A 24079-nucleotide genomic window follows, 5' to 3' on the forward strand; every position below is an offset into this window, starting at 1 on the left:
CCCACTGTGAAAGTTCACATTTTACAATTACATTTTACACTGTCAACAGTTACTTAAATTTGTAGAACATCCAACTTTTATTATGGGGAAACTAATTGTGGAAATTTTAAGTTAATAAATAAATGTAAATGTCCAATGATTTGAGAATGTAATATTTTGTATTCAACAGTTTCATTGAATATTCCACTATACACCAACTGAAATGCTGATAACTGTGATTTCTTTTTTCTTTTCTTCTTCTTCTTCTTATTCTTATTCTTCTTCTTTTCTCTTTTTTTCTAGGTAAAATGATCATCTTCATGGGTGGAAAAGCTAGTGGTTTCAAAAATTTGCGTGATCATGACACTTACGATACTGATGGAACAAGACTCTTCCAGGTTAGTTACCAAGGAAATTTTGAACATTTTTCACTTAAATAATAAAACAGGTATTATTAACACTGAAATTTTCTAGGTTCGTGGTACCTGTCCAGATGATGTAAGGGCTGTACAAGTTCCTGAAGTAGCGTCTTCTCTACAGTCAGATGATGTGTTTGTGCTGGAAATACCTGGAAAAACCTTTGTGTGGCTTGGAAAGGTAACACTCTTTAAGTCCACATTATCCCATATAAACATTTTCCATCAGAAGAAGATATTGGTGACAGACACATTCTGATGATAATAGTGGCATAAGTGCTTACATAATTTAACTTTACTGACAGAGATATAGATTCAATTGGACTACAGCAATGGCTAAAACAAGAAGCCGATTAAGTGTTATAGTTGGAAAGTTTACTTCTTGAGTCCCATAACCTGCATTCTGTCATTTCCTCTGCAATCTTTGATGACACAGCAGATTATCTGTTCATGACATGAGGTATCTGCCTTTCTTCTTTGTCCTGCTCCAGTTATGCTCTTTCTGCATCTTTGTTCTCTGAACTTTCAAAACTGACTTTTTCTTCTCATTGCACACTGATAATATGTTCACATTAAACAATTCCCAATTTTGTTCATAAGCATTGTGAACAGTATGGAGGGCTAATACTGATACCTTAATATACATCCTAGTAAATACGGCTTGTTGATGCATTATTCCATTGCATGTGTGATGTGTCAGCAACTGTGAAGTGTAGATGGTTATAGTGAGACCACAGTCTCTGTGCTAAGCATGAGTTTGGTAAGGAGACATAATGCTGGCACACAGTCCACAACGATGGCCTCAGAGCCTGTTTGTAGTGTTTGATGGGCCACTGTCAATAAGTCTTTCTCCCTATGCATGTAACATCCAACAGAGGTTTTGAATTTATTTCAGAACACTGGGGCATAATTTAGTAATAGGAAATTCATATCAGTATTATGCTGTTTTTACTTAAATTTTGTTGATGGATATTATCATTACCACCTGGTTTTGAGCAATTACATCCATCTTGAATACCATAATCACATATAACCACAGTTAAAATGAAGGCAGAACTTTTTTTACATCAGGCTGACGTATTAGCAACCATTAAGACTACTTTCTCCAACACAAACAGTAATTTGGTAGGAGCACATTCTCACTGCTTGCTTCTATAATTTGAAAAGGACATGATATTGAGATAAAATTAGACCATAGCTCAAACACACACAGTGTATGCATAGTACACGAGTTTCAAGGGTTGTATCGTGTGCTGATCACAATAACTAACAAACTTTTCCAAGCTCTTGCAACAAAATGTCTGTATGCAGTTTCCTGTTTAGTGTAACCCTAATGTGCAGCATGGTGCATGAAGTTCTGCCCTGTGCTAATATTTCCATCTACATGTAAATTATACTAATTGTGTATCTTTTTGTCTCAGATAAAAGCTCATTTTTTTATTATTGTTTGTGGCAAACTTTTCACTCTGAACCAAAATCGTAAGAAATATTTTCCTGGATATCTGAGTTGTCCTTACCACTGATTATCGGTACCTTCGTAACATCTCTACACAAGAATGTAGCTTTGGGAGGTCATTTATGACTAATATAAAAAGATAGGACAAAAAAATGATCCCTTTGTGACACACACATTGTACTGAGAGTATTAGATTGCAGGGTGCAGGTCCCCCCTCCCAAACAAACTGTTTTGTACCACTCAGTTCGTTTCTAAACCAGTAACTGGTCATGGACAGCATCCCTAACTTCATATTGCTAAAGATTTGAGAGATCTATAATGACAAAGGTTTCTATTAACCATAGCGTATACCTACAGTTAGCTGCTATTCATGCTATTCAACTTGAGAGTGTGTCAAGAAACTCAGTGTGTTGACAGTGAACTTACTTTTGTGAAATTAATATAATGATGCAATTAGGTTCATCAGATGTGTTTGAAATACATTCAAATGTCTTTAAAATATTATCATCTTTATGACATTTTATCAGGTTTATTACAACAAAACTAAAATCAGTATAAGAGGCACAGAAGTCTTTGAAGCCACAGCTTACACATGTTGTTTCCCAAGCCTTCACGACTAACAGATGCTAAGTGTTTTGAGGGAGCTAACATTTAGTGTCCCCACAGATGTAAAGTGAACAAGAAAAAATTCAGTGACATGGCAACATTGGGCAGGAATTAAACACACACACTTACATGTCAGTACAGGAATACAACATGTGAAATATCAATACAGATAAAAGTCTGAGGTGGCAGTCTATAACAAATTCAAAGCAAATTTCAATAGCATGGTCACACACAGTCCAAAGAACATTCACATACATAGTCCACATCAAGTAGGGATGGTTGTCCTACAGGACAGTCCAGCATCAAGTGGAGCGAAATGAATATGTGCTGGTCTCAGGATGTGACATTGGTTTTAATGACTGGTTGTGGCCAGGGTGTGTGCTCCCCTTCAGTAAGCTGCCTTAGTTCTGTGTCCCTCTAGGGCAAGACTCGGTTATTGCTACAGAACAAAATACTTTATGACTCTTATATTGAAGAACAGCAACACCAACTCTTGAGCTGGTAAAGTTTAAAAATAGTATATAAATAATTCAGAAAGTATAGATTAATGCATGAGAAATCTAAAACCTTTCAAAATCGCATTTAATCTTCCATTCAAAGTGTGAAAAAAGATCATAAAATAGAAGAAATATCTACTGGTAAGTAGCATTGAACCTTTCACTTGGGATATCTCAGTTTTCATTTCAATGGCTAAGAGTCAAACTTTGAAGCATCCCCAACTCTCTTGTGGTTCCCTTTTTAGGTACTCCATGTCAACGTCTGCCCGTAGATACGTATCATCAGTAGGTTTGCTGGCTTTACTTCCTGACGTGACAGCGACAACTCTCCGATGAGGTGCGGGCCTTGTGTTTTGCTATTACTGCGAGTCTTGTAAATATCGCCTTTATTTAGTAATTTGCCCAGCTAAAACTCTCCCCTTTTATGATTAAGACAGCCTGCGCCACCTTTCGCAGGGAGTGGGGACGTCAAAGAGTCAAAAAAGTTCATATTAAGCTGTCCGTAAAACATGAAAACGTTCACTTCAGTTAGCGTATTAGTTAATGCCTATGCTTTCCGCTAGATGGTGCTGACTTACTGCTGAATAGCTTTGGTTCTGTAAAACCTTCACTGATTAGTACTAGGTAAATGAAATAAGTACAACACTCTTGTATTTCACTTTCACTCTATATTCAAGGATTAAGATGGTGATGGATGATGGTCTATTTAAAAGGTTCCTAGCCTGGAGGAATCTAAATAGTCCGCAAATGCCGAAATGCACACGCTCTACGTCCAGATTCGCAACTAATGGCACATGACACTTTCAAAAGTCCACACATTAATATCTGAATACTGGTACCTCCGAATTCACTCGTATCGGCAGATAATTTGAGTTTCTGTCTAGTGCTAGATTGGAACTTTACGGACATACAAAGTCCTAAAATCCCCTTAATACTCCATTGCTACCAACAGTCAGAGATCATACACTACATAACTTTTAATCTCCATAATATTCTAACAGTTTATAGTGAATCTTAACATGATAAAGTCCAATGTAATTATTGTCTCACTGAATGACACGGGTTCCCCGCCCTTTAACGAAACAATCAAGGGAAAAAAAAAAGGCGGCAATAATGACGATCAGGTCTTTTTATAGGTTTTTAATCACAAGAGTTTAACGTCTCTGCCTTCTCCATGACGGAGCTTCCGTGGGTTTGCTGTACTTAGACGTTAAACTACTTGCTGATATACTATAATTTTGATCTGCAATTACCGAACTCTGATTCTACACTATTTTCCCCTCTAAAAATTCTATTCTTAATTTTAAATTTTTCTTTCTGTAGCTTTTATCACTCTAAACTGAACCAAGGTGTTACAGCTACCAAAGTTACATTATGAAAGATCTACTTAAATAATGGAATAAAAATGATTTATCAAGCGAAGTCCCTTGTGAGTAAAGAAAAAACATCATTTCATAACCATGACCACAAAATTGGTGAAAAATCTGCAAAATATATACAGGACAGCAAATGACCCAGTCTGCGTATGTTTAGATAAGAATGACCAAATGTGGAATATATACTAACATTACACAAATGAAATCACTTTAGAAAGTCTTGAGAGTTTTAAAATTGTAGACATTATGAATGAAAAATATTATGTAAGATTATCTTACTACAGCACACACAACTTACGAGCAAAAAAAAAAAAAAAAAAAAAACAAAAAAACAAAGATGATGTGACTTACCGAACGAAAGCGCTGGCAGGTCGATAGACACACACACAAAATTCAAGCTTTCGCAACAAACTGTTGCCTCATCAGGAAAGAGGGAAGGAGAGGGAAAGACGAAAGGATGTGGGTTTTAAGGGAGAGGGTAAGGAGTCATTCCAATCCCGGGAGCGGAAAGACTTACCTTAGGGGGAAAAAAGGACGGGTATACACTCGTGCGCGCGCGCACACACACACACACACACATCCATCCACACATATACAGACACAAGCAGACATCTCACAAGCAGACATATTTGAAGTCTGCTTGTGAGATGTCTGCTTGTGTCTGTATATGTGTGGATGGATATGTGTGTGTGTGTGTGTGTGCGTGAGTGTATACCCGTCCTTTTTTCCCCCTAAGGTAAGTCTTTCCGCTCCCGGGATTGGAATGACTCCTTACCCTCTCCCTTAAAACCCACATCCTTTCGTCTTTCCCTCTCCTTCCCTCTTTCCTGATGAGGCAACAGTTTGTTGCGAAAGCTTGAATTTTTTGTGTGTGTGTGTGTGTGTGTGTGTGTGTGTGTGTGTGTGTGTTTGTGTTTGTTTGTGTGTCTATCGACCTGCCAGCGCTTTCGTTCGGTAAGTCACATCATCTTTGTTTTTAGATATATTTTTCCCACGTGGAATGTTTCCCTCTCTCTCTCTCTCTCTCTCTCTCTCTCTCTATATATATATATATATATATATATATATATATATTTTCCTGTTCATACTGGTATATTTTAAGTTTTATTAGTCATAACCAACAGAATATAATGACAAAAAACAATTTTTTTTTCCAGCTTTCAAATGATGAGGAAAAAGAATTTGGAGCACATGCAAGTGCCCTTGTTTCACCAGATGTTACTGTAACTACTATAAATGAAGGAGATGAGCCAGATGAATTCTGGGGAGCTCTTGGAGGCAAGGGAGATTATATATCAGAATTTGATGCTCAAGGAATTCCTCTTCTTGGACCCAGACTTTTCCATTGCAGGATTACAATTACCGGTAGATTCAGAGTTGAAGAGATCCCTCATTATAAGCAGGAGGTAAATGACAAATTGTTCTTATACTTTTGTGATGTTAAATTCTTGCTGATAATGTCAGGATGCATTTTCGGGAAAAATAATTGTTTTTTATAATTTGAATAACTGGCAGAAATTAATTTGTATTTAATAGGGCAACAGTTCCACTAATAGTTCATTTGCCAGGTGATATTCTTGAAGAGTTAACAAAATCATAGGTGGGACACACAATCATCAGTTTAGGCTATAACAATATGAAAGTTCCACAGTGAAAAAATTGTAATGTTTTTGATTCAAAGTTGAAATACTGCAGAATAAAAGAAGACTGCTGCATAGTAATTTATGGCCACACTTTTTGTGACTTTTTAATTATGCATTAGAGAAGCCCCGAAACTTGTATCCTCATCGTACTGTTCTGACCTCTCCTCTGAGACTTTTCCTTTTCTTAAAAAACTGAAGAGACATTGTTTTGTACTCTATGCAGATGTTTGAATCATTGTGAGTGGCATTATTAATGAAGATAATGTTCCATCTTATAAATGGTATAGTTCACACTACCTTTCATTTGCAACTATTATTTACCCTTTCTCTTCTCCACCAAGTGAATGAAATATGTATGCATTGGACCACTGTGAAACATAACTAAGATGAAATAAAGATTTGACTGAATGTTGCAGATCAGCACAGTAATAACTGCAGGAATCAGCCTTGTCAGTTTCATTGACAACAACCAAGTCTAAAGTATTAAACACATTTGCTGCAAAGAAAGGGAAAAGTAATTGCTTGTCTTACAAGAAATTTTCAGAAAATTGGTCACACATTACCTGTGGGGATGAAAATGTGGAGAGGCTATACCAAAAATTCAACCATATAAGGTGTTCAAAAATATCTGATTTTAACCATTTGTATTCATTGATGGACACATGCTACAGAAAATGGACAAATAAGAGTTTTTGGCATCATGATAGAATGTGACAAACATACGCAATATAATAGTAGAGAGTAGCAGTAGAGATGACAAATTCATTTTATATATGCCAGTAACTGGTTTTGGTCATTATGACCATCCTCAGACCAAGGTTCCAGATGAGAGGAGCCAGTGCCACTTTGGGTTTACACTAGTATCCATCAGAAACTGCAAAGGGACAAATTGCAGATACTCAAAGAACTAGTTTTTCTTTTTCCTGTCTTCAGCTATGGCATTAAAATTATCAGCTCTTTTGGAACTTGAGATTAGATATAGAACTAAGCTTCCTTACAGACCAAAGCTAATATACACTGAAGCATCAAAGAAACTGGTATAGCATGCCTATTCAAATACAGAGATATGTAAATGGGCAGAATACGGCGCTGCGATCGGCTGCACCTACATAAGGCAACAAGTGTCTGGCGCAGTTGTTGGATAGGTTACTGCTGCTACAACGGGAAGTGATCAGGATGTGAGTGAGTTTGAATGTGGTGTTATAGTCAGTGCACAAGCGATGGAACACAGCATCTCCGAGGTAGCAATGAAGTGGGGATTTTTCCCCATACGACGACCATTACACAAGCGAACCGTGAACATCAGGAATCCGGTAAAACATCCAATCTCTGACATCGCTGCGGCCGGAAAAAGATTGTGCAAGAACAGGACCAATGACAACTGTAGAGAATCGTTCACCATTACAGAAGTGCAACCCTTTTGCAAATTGCTGCAGATTTAAATGTTGGGACATCAAAGTGTTGGCGTGCGAACTATTCAATGAATCATCATCAAAATGGGCTTTCGGAGCCCACAGAGGTATCCGGAATGACTGCACAACACAAAGCTTTAAGCCTAGCCTGGCCCCATAAACAGACATTTGACTGTTGATGACTGGAAACATGTTGCCTAGTCAGGCGAGTCTCGTTTCAAATTGTATCGAGCAGATGGATGTGTATGGGTATGGAGACAACCTCATGAATCCGTGCACCCTGTGTGTCTACAGGGGACTGTTCAAGCTGGTGGAGGCTCTGTAATGGCGTGGGGCATGAGCAGTTGGAGTGATATGGGATCCCTGATAAATCTAGATATGACTGACAGGTGACATGTACATAAGCATCTTGTCTGGTCACCTGTCTCCATTCATGTCCATTGTGAATTCCAACAGACTTGGGCAATTCCAGCGGGACAATGCGACACCCGACACATCCAAAACTGCTACAGAGTGCCTCCAGGGACACTCCTCTGAGTTTAAACAGTTCCAGCGGCCACCAAATTACCCAGAGATGAGCCTTATTAAGCATATCTGGGATGCCTCACAACATGCTGTTCAGAAGAGATCTCCACCCCCTCGAGCTCTTACACGATATTGGGCATGTGCACCAGTTTCTTTGGCTCTACAGTATATCATCCAATGAAGGCTAAGTCTAGGGGTGAAACCTGGATAGGCACACCTCAGAAAAATGTGTTTTTGATTATCCTTATGAATCAATTTATAATGTTGATGACAATTTGAAATTGTATGGGAATAGATTTGGTATTAGCAGAAAGCAGAAACATGGTACAAATTCATTGTGACTAAGATATTACTTTTGTGGCAGCCTTCGTAGCGACAACACTTCGCTGTAGAAACGGCCTACGAAGTCACCGCCACACTTTTAATAGCGGGCCGACCGGTCCGCTGGAACAGTGAACAGAAAGATGAAAACCCAAACACTCGGATTAAATGAAAGTCGGTACTTATCTTTATTAACGACGATACAGAACACAGTGGTGAACATGGTCTACAGAAAACTGTCTAGTTCGAGTCGGAGCGGCTAGGTCAGCGTCGGCTGACGACAAACAACAACTCTGCTGCGATGAACACACAACTGACTATCAAGTACACAATTCGGTGGCGAGTCTACAACTGAGCGGCGAATACAGAACCGTCCTAGCGCTCGCGACTCCAGCGCTTAAGAAGGCAGAAGCCAGCGGTGGCGCGCGCAGACATGCGGCGATTTCCTGTATCGCTGGCGCTGCTTATGCGGACGGCGTCCGGACTTTGATGCTGCCAACCTTTTTGGCAGTGGGCTCGGTTGGCATTACTGGCTAGGATATAACACTCCTCCCCCCCAAATCGCCGCACCGTCGTTGAATAATGACGTGGCGAGCGTCGACGGCGGGGGAGGGGTCTGGCCGCAGACGTAGCAGAAGAGACCGGGGAGGAGACTGTTGTCGGTGGCAGTCCCCGGCCTGCACCCCAGCATTGGCTGCGCGGGGCCTCGGAAAACACCGACTGAAAACCGAGGTCAGGGTGCACGCCTGTGACCACGGGCGCAGCTTCTGGTACTGGACGCGACGGGGCGTCGGGACCCACGAAGAGAAGCAGCGTCTCCTGACGCTGCATCGACGGCTGCTGAGTGGGCGCCGGACAAGGCGCTGCGGTGTCGGACTCCTTGGGGGTGCCCAAGGAAAGCGGCTGCAGTACAGGCTGCACAGCCACCGCTTGGGAAGGCGGCCCGGCTGAGGGGTCGACGTCCATCAGCTCCGAAGGCGGTGGCGACCGAAGAGGGACCGCAGGCGCTGGAGCGACCACCCGGGGCGCTCCCGTATGAAGCTGCGTGGGAGGCATCAACGGGACGGGCTGTCGGCGTGGTAGCAGCGACGGCTGCTGCTGCTGCCCTGGGGGCGGCAGCGAAGTCGGAAGGCGCGGCTGGAACCCGCCGCGGACCAAATCTGTGGACAAAGAACGAGCGGCAGAATCCGGGCGGCCAGCGCGGCGCAACTGGTTCTGATGCCTCCTGTGCACCCCAGTAGCACCTTGAACAGTATAAAAACCGCGACCCTGGACACTTATCACGGTACCACGTTCCCAACGACGGCGACCGTGATAAACTCTGAAAAAAACGGCGTCGTTGCGCTGAAAACGCGTGCGATGCTCAGAAGCGGCGGGTCGATCCGGGGGGTGCAACAACCGTAGCAGGGTGCGATGACGACGGCCGTGGAGAAGCTCCGCAGGCGAAGGGCCGTCGCGTGGCGTGGTCCGGTACGACGACAGGAACGTGATGAGGGCCTGCTGACGAGAGTGCGTAGCACGAAGGCGGTCCATATGATCCTTGAATGTGCGTACAAAACGTTCTGCTGCACCATTCGATTGAGGGTGGAACGGTGGAGTAAGAACATGGCGAATGCCATTGGCAGAACAAAAACCTTCAAATTCAGCAGAGGTAAATTGTGGACCATTGTCGGACACTAAAACTTCTGGAAGACCCTCAATACAAAAAATTGAAGTCAACGGCTGTATAGTTTGTGCAGACGTTGTAGACTGCATGGGCACAACAAACGGAAAATTACTAAATGCATCTATCACGATGAGCCAACGAGAATGCCAATATGGGCCAGCGAAATCAATATGTACTCGCTGCCAGGGACCGGCAGGGCGTGCCCACTCAAAATAGCGTTGAGGCGGAGCAGCTTGGTGTTCGGCACACGTCGAACAATCTGTAGACATCTGCGTAATCTGCTTATCAATGCCGATCCATGTACAATGACGGCGGGCTAGCTGCTTGGTGCGGACCACTCCCCAATGACCTTGATGCAACAAGTCGAGGACCTTGGATTGGAGCACTTGGGGAACCACTACACGAAGCTGGTCATTCTCGGTGCGTAACAGCAAAACTCCGTGCGAAACAGACAACAGATGACGTTGCGGATAATAGCGACGAACCACAGGATCCGATATGTCCTTCGCCTTGGACGGCCAACCACGTTGAACAAAACGTAATAGTAAACTCAGATGAGGATCCGTAGCTGTCTCACGTGCCACCTGACGATAATCAATCGGAAAATCCCGGAGGGATTGATGCTCATCGGCGTCAATCTGATGGCAAGAGTCGTCAGAGGAATCGAAGACCTCATCCGCAGCAATCAGCAATCTAGAAAGCGCGTCAGCGTTTGCATGCTGAGCTGTAGGGCGATACAGTATCTCATACTGGTATTGTGATAACAAAAGAGCCCAACGTTGTAGTCTCTGAGCTGTCCGCTGAGGAACTGGTTTAGACGGATGAAACAGTGACGTCAGGGGCTTGTGATCTGTGACTAAATAGAATGGTCTACCATAGAGGTAGTGATGGAATTTGGTGACACCGAACACAATAGCCAACGCTTCCTTGTCCAATTGGCTATAATTACACTGAGCTTTGTTTAGCAATTTAGAGGCGAACACAATAGGACGTTCGGTGTTACCGACTCGGTGAGACAACACAGCACCGAGGCCGAAAGAAGAGGCATCACAAGCTAACACCAGAGGCTTGTTAGGGTCGTAATGGACCAGACAACAATCATTCAATAAAGCCTCTTTAAGCTGCTGAAAGGCTGATTGGCAATCAGCTGACCACAAAAACGGAACATTCTTACGGCGGAGACGATGCAACGGTGCAGCAATCTGTGATGCATTAGGTATAAACCTAATATAATATGTCAATTTGCCAAGAACTGCTTGCAATTCATGCAGATTGAGAGGGGCGGGCAAATCACGAATAGCTGCTAAATGTGACTGGGAGGGATGAATGCCTTGAGCATTAATAACATGTCCCAGATACTCCATCTCCGTAAGGAAAAATGAACATTTATCGATGTTGCAACGTAGGCCTGCCTGAGACAACACTGTAAACAAACACTCCAAATTACGGAAATGTTCAGCAGGCGTCCGACCGGACACAACAATATCGTCTAAATAGTTGCAACACGATGGCACATTAGCCAAAAGTTGGGACAAAAAACGCTGAAAAACAGCTGGAGCTGACGCACAACCAAAAGGCAAACGCAGAAAACGGAACAACCCCAACGATGTGTTTATGACAAAATACTGTTGTGATTGCTCGTCGAGGGGCAATTGCAAATATGCTTCACGGAGATCAATTTTGGAAAAGAAACGAGCTTCCCCTAACTTATCCATCAGCTCGTCCGGTCTAGGTAAAGGAAAAGAATCAATGACAGTCTGAGGATTAACTGTCGACTTAAAATCAGCACACAAACGTAACTTGCCAGACGGTTTCTTTATAATAACTAAGGGAGAAGCCCACTGGCTCGCTGAAACGGGTTGAATAACACCGTTGTTTTGCCAACGACGAAGTTCATCTTCTACAGGTGCCCGGAGGGCGTGAGGCACTGGATGAGCACGAAAAAATCGAGGCTGAGCATTATCTTTTAACGTAATATGAGCGGAAAAGTGCGCAGCACAACCGAGTTCGTCTTTAAATATGTCACTGTATCGGTTACACAAATCGGTTATGCTGTCTTGAGGAACAACAACAGAATTAAGTTGCAACACATTGTCTTGGATAGACAGGCCAAACAAGTCAAAACAGTCTAATCCGAAAATGTTTACACTGTCTGTAGCGCGGAGCACTGTGAATGAAACTGTTTTTGTGTTGCCCCGGAATGTGGCTGGCACGCTACATACACCTAACACAGGAATGTGTTCTCCACTATAAGTAGCCAAAGAATGTTTTGCCGCTGAAAGTTTAGGGCGGCCGATAGCCGCATACGTAGCACTATTTATGAGAGTCACAGACGCACCAGTGTCTAATTGAAAATTGAAGGTCTTATCCTGGATGCGTAGCTTCACAAATAGTTTATTACACTGTCTCTGGATCGGTGCAGTGGAGGTGGAAGACACAAAAACAGCGCGTTTAGCGCGTGTTCACTGCTTACGACAACTCGTGGGTTGGGCGGGTGGAACAACAACTCCCGCTTCACTTGCAGTCTGTAAATTACTTTTTACAGCGTTTGAATTACGCTTGGGTCGCATAGCAGAGGGCTGGGTGGGTGGCTTATTGCGAACAAGTTTATTACCCACACGAACCGTGGAAGAGTCTTTAAACGCGACCTTCTGGGCGGGCTGGCTTTGAAGAACATGAATATCCATGGGCTGGGCAGCACTAGAATTGTTCTTGCGTTTACGCAAACAAACAGTCTGGATGTGTCCTTTCCTTTGACAAAAGTGACAAACCGCGTTTCTTAACGGGCAACGTTCACGAGGATGAGCAAGAACACACTTAGGGCAAGACTTAACTCTATCATTTTGCACACGCGGCTGACGAATGTGTTTAACATGACGCGGCCGGCTAGTGTTTACAGTCTGACTCTGCCGGTGGGGCCGCGGGCGTGACATAACTTGCTTAGCACAGGCAATTTGAGAAATACATGGCTGATCTAACTCACACTCAGCATAGTCAAAAGTATCTTGGGCTTCAATAATGTTCATCACAGTCTCTAATGACGGGTCAGGCAACTTTAAGATAGCAGCACGAATACGAGAATCTGCAATGTTTTGAGTAATAGCGTCGCGTAACATGACATCACTGTAGGAAGCTCCACACACACAATTAAATCGGCACAGACGGGTGAGGCCCCGTAAATCTGTTAACCACTGTTTATTAGATTGATGTGGCAGTTTCTTTAATCTGAAGAACTTGAATCTGGCCGCTGCCACATGAACTCGCGACTCGAAATACTCAGCAAGCTTGGTAACAACAACGTCATAGTCTAAAGCTTCTGGCTTGGATTCCGGGAACAACTTACAAAGTAGTCTATAGACTTCCACGCCTGCAGTGGAAATTAAATAAAGCTGCTGCTCATTACCTGTGATTTTGTAGACTGACATGTGCGCCTGCAACTGCGCGAAATATTCTTGCCATTCTTCTCGTGATGCCTCAAAAGCACGAAAAGGCGGTGCTGCCTGTGCTTGTTCATTGTGTGGTGGTGGATTAGCCGCTTGTTTGGCGATTGCTTCCACCAGACTTTGTATTTGCTGACTCTGTAACAAGATCAACTGTTGTAATTCGGCAGACATAGTGAACACAAATTAAACCAGCCCCCAAAATTCTATCTCAAGAAACAAGTTAAACCAGCCCTGCACACGAGTTCGGAAGTCCTCGTCGCCAGTTTTGTGGCGGCCTTCGTAGCGACAACACTTCGCTGTAGAAACGGCCTACGAAGTCACCGCCACACTTTTAATAGTGGGCCGACCGGTCCGCTGGAACAGTGAACAGAAAGATGAAAACCCAAACACTCGGATTAAATGAAAGTCGGTACTTATCTTTATTAACGACGATACAGAACACAGTGGTGAACATGGTCTACAGAAAACTGTCTAGTTCGAGTCGGAGCGGCTAGGTCAGCGTCGGCTGACGACAAACAATAAATCTGCTGCGATGAACACACAACTGACTATCAAGTACACAATTCGGTGGCGAGTCTACAACTGAGCGGCGAATACAGAACCGTCCTAGCGCTCGCGACTCCAGCTCTTAAGAAGGCAGAAGCCAGCGGTGGCGCGCGCAGACATGCGGCGATTTCCTGTATCGCTGGCGCTGCTTATGCGGACGGCGTCCGGACTTTGATGCTGCCAACCTTTTTGGCAGCGGGCTCGGTTGGCATTACTGGCTAGGATATAACAATTACCAACACTTGTACAAAGATGAACGACAGACTCTGAATAGAAGTAATGTGCATAAAGGGATTTCACATTTCACTATGCTATGTGTGATATGCTAATAGTCACAATAGCAAAAGTTTTGTGCCCTACCATTTGCTCCACCTTAACCTGGAATACTTCCTAAAATTTCTCAGTAAATAACAGTTTCCACTGCTCTGTGTCAACCAAATGCTGAAGCATATGCAATGTATGAAGTATTCATCACTGTTCCATTTTACAGGACTTGGATGAAGATGATATCATGGTGCTGGACTCTGGAGATGAAATTTATGTGTGGGTTGGTAGCAGATCAACACAAGAAGAAAAGGAAAAGAGCCTCAAAATGGCTGAGGTAATTCTCTCTCTCTCTCTCTCTCTCTCTCTCTCTCTCTCTCTCTCTCTCTCTCTTTGTTTGTTTGTGTGTGTGTGTGTGGGGGGGGGGGTCTCTGTTGTTTCTTGTTTTATTTAAATGTTAAATGAAGTGGTGTTGTGTTTTCCTCTAATTTTTTTATATGTAATTCTGGAACACACAAAATAGTTTATAAAGTTGTATGTTTTATATTGCCATATAATATGTGCTTTAATTGTTAAATGTCAAACACTATGAAGTAAAGTTGTAAACACACTGATTGTGCCAGTAAAAAAATGTTACCTGAGAAAAGCCTTTCATTTCATTCTCAGACCTACTTGAAGACGGATCCCAGTGATAGGCGCCGTGATCGGAGTGTTATCATCACAGTCAAACAAGGAGAAGAACCTGTTAGCTTCACTGCATTGTTCCCTGACTGGGACCCAACTATGTGGGAGGTACGTCAGGTGTAACAGAAACAGCTGTTCTTCATATGATAATGTTTCGCTCCATATGTTTATTTGACTACCCTAATTTTATAAGTGCTGTAATTTACAGGCATGTATTGCATATCATTCTTTTTTTACATAGCATTATTTGTATAGTGCTTTAGAAATATCTGTGGAAGTTGGGACTGTATGGTAGCAGTAATGTCATTTTTAATGTATTTCTTGCAGTTTAAATGTTTACATATTTCAGATACATGTGAATTTGTAATAGTATTGTGTATAAGATGATAGCATGTTAATGCGGAGTCAGTATTCCCATTCACATGGGTAACACTGCATGATTATATTTACTAAATTGTTGCAAAATTAGTATGCAGTTATGTTTCTTTCATCATTTCTATAAAGAATAATTTCTTTATTCACTGCACACTGCTTGTAAGTTTTTCCATATCTTATTTAGTTACTTCTTTTTATGAAAGTATTGTCATGAGGAAGCCATTGTCTTTATTAAGTTACTAACCTTAATACGGAATCAAATAGGGCTGTCAGTCACACAAAAATAACACTATTCAGTTATTTTTGCATTACTTGGCATATGGGTGGTTCCTAACGAAGTTTATTTTAAAGAACTAATTTTATGCCTGGAATGGAGTTAGACATATACAAACATTGTAAATTGCATATGGAGAATTTACAAATGTCTTTCCTATATTTCATCACTCAGGAAATAAACAATATATTCCAGTGATGGGCCTTGTCCTTTCTTTGTGAACCATAAGATACTAACAAGTCTAGATAGTTTAAAATCATAAACATATGGATCTGAGGTGTTTCTGTCATGCTGTTAGTGCCAAGACAACAGCAGCTTTGGCTTCGAGAAGTTTCAAATCGAGATCATTTTTAGAGATTTAATGGCTTCTTTATTGGCACCTGTCATAGAGTAGTTTGTCCATCTATAAAGATAATCTTCTTGAAAATCCATATACCTGGGATATTTGCTGGAAGATAATTGTTTATGAAGATATTGTAAACAAACTACTCCACTGATAGGATCTTTATTTTTACAAAATCATGTGGTTATTTTGATTCTTACTTTTTGTTGGTAAATTGTGTAGTACATCCTTAGCCTATGCTGCTCAGTTTCATTTGTTAATTATGTAAATATATTTAATATATCTATGGCTTCTTTTTTTCTGAAGCATTCTAAGAATAGTTGAAGTCATTATTCCATGTACTGCTTAAAAGCTGATCAAGGATGCTTGTGCATATAGCAAACTAACAATCAACAATGCACTTAGATGTAAAATAGCTATTCTCACTTCACTCAGTTTGTGTTAGAGTAGCATGCTGCACTTGACTCACCATGCAATCTGTGTCCACACATTAAGTGGGTAATAATTAACTGGTGATTAATGTTAAAGCAGCTGTACAGTTTCAAAGTACTGTGCAGTATTGTGTGTTGTCATTCAGAATGAAACATATTCGAGAAACAAATGTGTATAAATGAAATAATCATATATTCATTGGCTATAATGTACTTGAAGGGGGAAAAATGATTTACTACAGACTGCACATTTTATTTGAAACACATAGCTGGCTTCAACAGAATGAACATGTTAAAATTGAGACACTGATCTAAGAAACTTTTTTCTGTCATGGTCAAAGTATTGTGGTACATGAACTTCCACTTACAAAGCTGTGTAATTTGTCATATTGTCAAGTATATACATACTCCAGTGAGACTCCTGATGGCCTGAAATCAGCTAACAAATATTTCTCAGAAAATCTGGATTGGTGAGGTGAGTATCTAATGATACTCAGTGGCATGAAAGAGTAAATTTAATCTTCCAAAAAATATGCAGTTTAGATACAATCTCACAGCCTGCTTTTAACAAATGTTGTCCTGGTGTGATGTTATATTGATTAACTTTTTTGTCTTTCATGGACATACTGTGTGGCATTTGTATTTGGTTTTTTGTTTGGTAGTAACATTAGTGCTAGAGGAAAGTTAAGATTCGGCTGTGTTATTCACTACACAATTTGTAACTAGGTTTGCTGAGAACACAGAAAATTATCAATGCTGTAACTGTTCATGGGTGTTACGTTTCACTATGAACATAATATTTGCTGGAATAAGACAAAACATGTAACTACTGTTTATCAGGTATCAGATACAGAATATGATCTGTCACCACTAAGGACTTTCCTATCTAACCTGTGTAATTGAACAAAGCAGATAAAGATGATATTACTCAGGCTGCTGCAACTTATTACCTCCATGATTGCATGGATTATATATTTTGAGTAACTGCACTGTACCAGTTAACATTGTTTCAGCAACACGGGTTATGGGAGAAACAGCTATATCTCTGAAAGCATGCCGCAAAAATAACAATTTTAATTTGGTTTTCACAGTTTATTTTCATACAATGTTATTAGTAAAGTTTGCTCACTACAGAACATTCTGCAGCTTGCAATCAAATTTCATTAACCTGAAAGGGTTGATTCAGGTGTAACTGTCTTCTATATCCTGTATATAAATGCATTTATAAGTGGCACCCATAAATGGTTGTGGATGGATTGTTTGTTATGCAGATACAATACTGCCAACGAGCAATTCTACCTTGTGTTATAATTCAGCTGAATTTGAATGCACTGTTACATATGTATTACCAATTATAGCATTGATGCTCTATTAAAATCCTGTGCATGTCATGTGCATAAAGGTAATGTTTCAGAATATTCTGGATGAGAAAAAACCTGTTAAATTACACTTTAATAGGAGAAAAATGTTAAGCTGTTACCATAATTAATGTAGAGTGATTGCTTTCCTAATTTCTCTTCACAAAACTAAGTACTGCTAACATAGGTAAACTGTGAAATTTCAAGCCATAACACACTCTGAAGAATGGTCTTATTACTATGTTCATCTGACTTTGTCATAGGTTGCAATAAGAATTAAGTCCAATAAATAGTAGAGAAAACAGACTGGGAAGGTTTTTGTATTTAACCCAGGTTAATGATATACACAGTATCTGCTGTAGTGAAGCCCTGAATGAGAACATAACATATACAGCACCTTTGTTGCTATTGAAGAGAGGTAGGCTGTGCCAGTACCATTCTTATTCCCCTCTCTGCAACAACAGCTTACTGCAATTATATCTGCAGAACTCCTGCAACTAACCATACAACACTCAAGCTTTGCAAAGGTACAGTGTTTAAATTCTTCCAGTGCACATTATTTCCAATTGGGCAGTAGTACTTAAACCTGAAGTGACCTAGGCAAAATTGATCTTCACTGTCACTTGGTACTCATGAATTTCCTGCTAAGTAGAATGTAAGACAAACACTTTAAAGTACCACACTTGTCTGAGGACTGTCCTAAGACTATGCATTGAACAGTGAGAATCAGTGCAGGCTGTTTAATGCTGCAGAAATAAAATGGCCAGCTTTTACAATTATTATTTTTTTAAATGTGCAGTGTACTCCAGATTATTCAGAGTATTGAGGAGGAGAAGATGAAGAATAATAGGAAAACATGGGATAATATTACTAGGTGGGTAGTAGCAGCAGCACTGGCCGCTGATGGCTGTGTAAGCTTGAGCACAGCTCGAAGCGGTGGTCTTTTGCTGCTGGTCTGGCTTAGTGTTTCTCTACCCCTAGCAGCTGGCAGCCCATGCTGCTGGTCCTTTTTTTAATTTTTTTATGTACGAATAATCTGGAAGCCAGATAACCCACACATGAATAATTGGGAGTACACACTATGTAATTCATGTGCATGTGTAGACTTAGTTTAGTAGTTTATTGTCCGTCTCTTCACATTGTTTAGAAAGGCTTGTAGTTTACGCAAATAAAATTTATATTCAAATTATATTGCTGAAAGTGCATGTGAAGGCATATAGCATACCAATTTCTAGAAAGGACTTGCACTCAATAATGCTGGTCTTATTGCCTTGCCTTCAGAAGTAAGAAACAGAAGACAACTTTCGACACTACTTTTTGTCAAATGTCTTATTGCAGAGTTCTAGTATTGAAGGCATTGAGAGAGAGGGGGAGAGATTAAATTTCTTTCTTTTTCCTGATCATTTATGCTTAACACCTTGTGTAATTTAGCTGTTTTGTAGGTCTTTCGTTTACTTTATAGATTGCATTCTAACATGTTAGTGGGTTTAATAGGAAAATTATGGGCAGTAGGTTTGTTCTAGGTAGACTGTAAGTGAAGAAATGCATTAATATATCAGCTTAATATCTGCAAACAGTTTGAATTTCATTTCTGTTTAGGTCAGTCAGTCAGGAATTTAAAGATACTCAAAAACATTGATAATGTTACTTATATAAAGGCACAACTGATTTATTGAAAAGGCTTGTGGATGCAGGGACTGCTGAGAATGTTGTATTTTTATTGACATAATACAAATTAATTTTAAATTGTTAAATTTTCGCAATACAAAAATACTTTTTTGTTGTTTAGTTGTGAAATGACAAATTATTTAGTATGTAATGGCATAGGTTGCAACAAAAATTAAGTTCAGTGACTAGTAGAGGAAAAAGTTTGATCCCTAAATAGCAATGTCCTTCATGTGGCCCATTTTTATGGAACTACATTACATGCTATATGACATATACTTCTTTGTATATTGATTATGGAACAGATTATTTGAATGTGATGTTTGTTCAGGAAATCAGTGCAAAAAAATCTCAAAATTGTCATTCTTTTTCTCAGGAAGATAAGGAAACAGCCATTTAAATCAGCATAAATGGTGAGTTCTGTCAATATTGTACATAGTTATAGCAGAATGCAGTTTACTTTGATATAAATGAAATCCTGATAGGGAGAGAGGAGTGGTGCTAGAAATCACTACTTCTGTTTAAAAATTAGACCTAAAATTTATTCTCTTCATCAATTGAAGGAGACAATGCAACTTCATTTTCTTCACAGTAGCAAACCAGAAAAAATTTGCTCTGTCAGGTTGTATTGCATAACTATTTGCAGTAAGTAAGTAAGTAAGTAAGAAATGGTCAATCATTTGATTGGAATAGGTAAATAAAAATCTGACTGTAGATTTGAAACTAGTGTTAGCATACTTGGATTGCTCTTGTAATATTACATTTTAGTGTATAGTAATTGGAGAGCATGTAAAAAGAAACTTTAAACTACAGGTGCAGAAAGAAGTTTCTGCAGTGTATAGATACATACTCATACAGTACAGTATCTGTAGTTCAGAATCTGCAGAACCTGTGGACTTTCTTCTTCCTCTTTGTGAATATTTATCTACGGCAGGTTTCCCTAAATGTTAATGCAATTTTTGGAAGTGGTCTCACTGTTAACTGAAAGAAAGAAGAAACATAAGTAGAATAATTCCAAACCAAAAAAATATTTAAATTCACATGACAAAAGTACACTTACTGAAGCTGTCTCACAGGAATAAGAGAAGGAACAGTGTATGAAAACAGCTAATTGTAGTAAGATTTATTAGTTGAAAATACAAAGCTGTATGGATGTTGACGCAAGATTTCAACTGTTCTCATACAATGGTATCGACCTGATGTGTGGCAGTTGTTTGCTACTAGTCATGAAAGGCGTCTCCATTAGGGAAGAAAATCATCTAAAAAAGCCAGCTGTGCATTTGTTGTTAAGGATCAACATACAGCTTTAAAACTAAGTTCTTGCTGTTTTTCTTTTTGTGATCGACTGCTGAGCAATTGAGAGATTTTTGCAGTATACCTGTTGTTAATATGTAACTTGCGTCACAAAACACACTGTCTGCTGTAGACATACTGTACTGTATCTTTTGCACATGCCATGTGGAGAGAAACTAATCATGAACTTAGTTTGGATGTGCACTTGTAATACTAACTGCCTTGGGAGTAAATTAACATGCTAGTACTGGTAATATGCATGTAACTTGACTAACAGCATGAGAGAAACAGATGGGACATTTGTTTCTTCAGAGAAAAGAATTTTCACTTAATTCTCCTTGTTATTTCTTATAGGATACAGTTCTTAAATTTTATTATATTCGTCAATTGCCTTCCTGCAGTCAGTAAATGGCTACTGATGTTACTTTATCATAGTATTTCTATATTACACAATGCCTTTTGTATCTTGTTTCAGTGATACAGGTTGTGTAATACCATGCTGTGTTTTAATGTGTGAATGTAAAATTTCTTCTTTCAGTCCTTGGTCAGCTATGAGGATGTCAAGAATCAACTGGCAGAATTTAATTCAACAATTGAGGACTGAACTAGTTCTTAATATTTCTGTCTCAAGATATGTTGCTTATTAAATGTAAAGAAATATTTGTCATTAGAATTTTTTCATTGAAGGCTTATGTTTTAAATATTAGTTACTTGCTGACGTGTGTATGCAAAAGTAGGTTGATATGCATAATTGTAGAACTTTTTATTAAATATGTGATACCTCACATGGTTTCATGTTTATTCTAAGTGAATGAAATGGAGTACAGTGTCATTGTTAAATTTTTGCCATCCTGTAGTACAGAATTGGTTTCAGATGTGGAAACTCTTCTAATTAAAATTGTTATAACTGCTGGCTTCCTAAAATATGAAGTTCCTTTCTCACATAAGAACCAAAAATATATAGATAAATTATACTGACAAACTACAATATTTAGCAACAAAATATAAAATATAGTAGGCATATAATCACCTTATTTTTGCTTAAGATAATAGTTTTCATTTAATGAACATAAATGTCTGTAGTTCAAAAAGGTGTCTCTCTAAGACTGTGGGGCCAGATTTTTTTTGCGCTCATCTTTGTGCGACTGTCTTTTTCACAGTGTAAAGATGTAATTCCTTTTTATGAAAACTGAAAGAGGCTACTTGTCAGGCATATGTTAGTTGTAGCAGGACATGTCTTAGATGAAATCTTTATAAGAACCTTAATGCCTGACAAAAGTAAATACATCAGAGTGCATTGATGACCTACATATTTGGAAGTAAAATATCAATTGTAATGGTGGTGGGCTGGCATCTACTCTTCAAGGTGTTGTACATATCAGTATGTGTGAATCTCTGCAAACCAGTATGGTTTTGTTTCTGTTGTCTACAGTGGAGATACTCCTGTTATGTAAGTACTCTAACTGAAGGATATTGCTGTTCTATAACTCTTCAATGAAACTGTATGCTTTTCAAATAGGACTCCATGCAGCTAAAATCTGGTTTATTTTGATTTTGCTGTGAGTTTTCTGTTATCTCTCCAATAGTACAGTACCACTATTACATTACCTAAACCAAAATAAAAATCATTGATAGTTTTGAAGGCTGAACAACAATATGAAGACACCACCTTGTCTGCAAGTGCACCACATATATTATTCTGTCAGTATGTTTAGATACGAATGATTACCTACAATAATTTGTTACTATTTCAACTGTGTGATAATATAATATTTGTAGTAATCTCCAAGAAAATTGTGTATAATGACTGTGGAAATAATAAAATGGTTAAACAATGAAAGCAGTTTATCTTTAAACTTACTTTCACTACATAATTCAGGTTTTCTCTCTCTCTGAGGAGAAGTTGTTTTAAGCTTCATTTCTTATTTGATCATTTAGAGGCAGTGGATTACATTAACCATACTAGACAGATTCACTGGAGGATGAGCAGAGATGTAGAAAGAAGTAAAAAAAAACTATTGAATTTCAATGCACTGAGATGACAAAAATATTGTTATATAACCATGCTAATTGTAATTATAATTTAACCTGAAAAGCATTAAATGTAATTGTCTCTTTGATGATACTTTCCAGTTGAGGAGGATGATTTGCCCAACAGAAGGTTCATTCAGTCTTTCACTTCACTGTATCATGTAAGACATTAAACGTCCTGTGGTAGATTGTTGAATAGGTGAATAGCCATGTGTCAGACTCCTTTCTGTACAAATGTTGAGCTTGGAGTCTTCAGAGTGGGTGTTTTTGGTCATGGTGTTACATTCGTGCATTTTATATTTTTTTGTGAATAGAGAAATATTGGAAGTGATAAAGCACATTAATGAGGATATATGTATTGTAAAGTACTTGCCAAAATTCCCAGTTTTATGAAGAGTTAAAGATTAACACCAGATATCTATTTTATAATGCACTAATGTATTCTGAAAATACTATCTCTGTAACTTGAATTTCTCCAGAAAATGATTTCATAATTCATTAGTGCTTCATTTTTAAATCGTCTAAAGCTGTAATGTGTGCTGTAAACATAGCTGACAAAGGCATTTAATTAATATCAAGCAATGTGTTTTCCAATTGAGGTTGTAATCTATCTGCAATCATAAAAACACTTACTTTTATAACTTATGTAGTTCTGTGAGAAATTCTAAGCTATACGTACTATGTCTTGTCAGAATATGAAGAAGAGTATTTGCATTGAACCCTCTGTTGAAATTTTTGAACATTTCATTGGCTGCCTTTTCAGTACGGGCACTAGCACTGTCTTCTGTGCACATGTATCTGCAAAAAAAAAGTACAAAATTTGCAACTTCTAAAACTGCAAGTAGATTCAGTTGATACATACTGTCTTGTCTTTTGAATAAGACAAAAAGCATTAACCTGCTGTCTACTATTCTGTTATATTTTAACCTTTGCATCAAAAGTCTTGGCCAAGTCACAATATATTCATAACTAAAGTAATGTGTGATTCTTTGATTCTAGTATATCGCCTCTCAAATGAAATATAGCCTGTTTAGTTGAGTTATTTTTGAAATTCAAACTGTTCACTACTGAGTGTTTTCCTGTACAGTGTGTGTATAAAGTCTGTTGTACATCTTCTCAAAAAATTTTGAAAATTAAGGCACTAACATGGTGGAATAATAATAATAATAATAATAATAATAATAATAATAAATCCTGTGGAGGCCCGGGAAAAGAATAGGCCTTCGGTATGTTCTGCCAGTCGTAAAAGGCGACGAAAAGAACAAACCACTAATAGGGCTAACCCCCCTTTTAGTGTGATAAGTTGGTTCAGGACAGAACTAAAGAAGCCTCGGACAAGCGCCGTCATGGTCGGGGACGACGCTTGAACCCTATGCCCGCCCACAATGGTAACGACACCGCTAGCCAACTGGAAAATGATTTAAATCCAAATAGAGGTGTTTTGCAGGATATGCTTCCTGCAACCACCCTAGAAG

General features: G+C 39.3%; 1 protein-coding gene across 2 annotated transcripts in view; it reads left to right on the top strand.

The window, feature by feature from the left end:
- LOC126248379 (gelsolin, cytoplasmic) overlaps positions 1 to 22413 on the top strand; it is a 315183-nt gene extending 292770 nt beyond the window's left edge. Inside the window, exons 13-19 of one of the 2 annotated variants that reach the window (XM_049949318.1) lie at positions 283 to 377; positions 454 to 576; positions 5488 to 5736; positions 14377 to 14487; positions 14817 to 14942; positions 19657 to 19693; positions 21112 to 22413. In XM_049949318.1, the coding sequence (XP_049805275.1) occupies positions 283 to 377; positions 454 to 576; positions 5488 to 5736; positions 14377 to 14487; positions 14817 to 14942; positions 19657 to 19680 (728 nt within the window). In that variant the 3' untranslated portion in view covers positions 19681 to 19693; positions 21112 to 22413. The remainder of the gene's footprint in view (positions 1 to 282; positions 378 to 453; positions 577 to 5487; positions 5737 to 14376; positions 14488 to 14816; positions 14943 to 19656; positions 19694 to 21111) is intronic. The other variant, XM_049949317.1, reaches the window with a different exon arrangement.
- The last annotated feature ends 1666 nt before the right edge of the window (positions 22414 to 24079 follow it).

The sequence above is a fragment of the Schistocerca nitens genome, chromosome 3 (genome assembly GCF_023898315.1).
Source record: "Schistocerca nitens isolate TAMUIC-IGC-003100 chromosome 3, iqSchNite1.1, whole genome shotgun sequence".
Lineage (NCBI taxonomy): Eukaryota > Metazoa > Arthropoda > Insecta > Orthoptera > Acrididae > Schistocerca > Schistocerca nitens.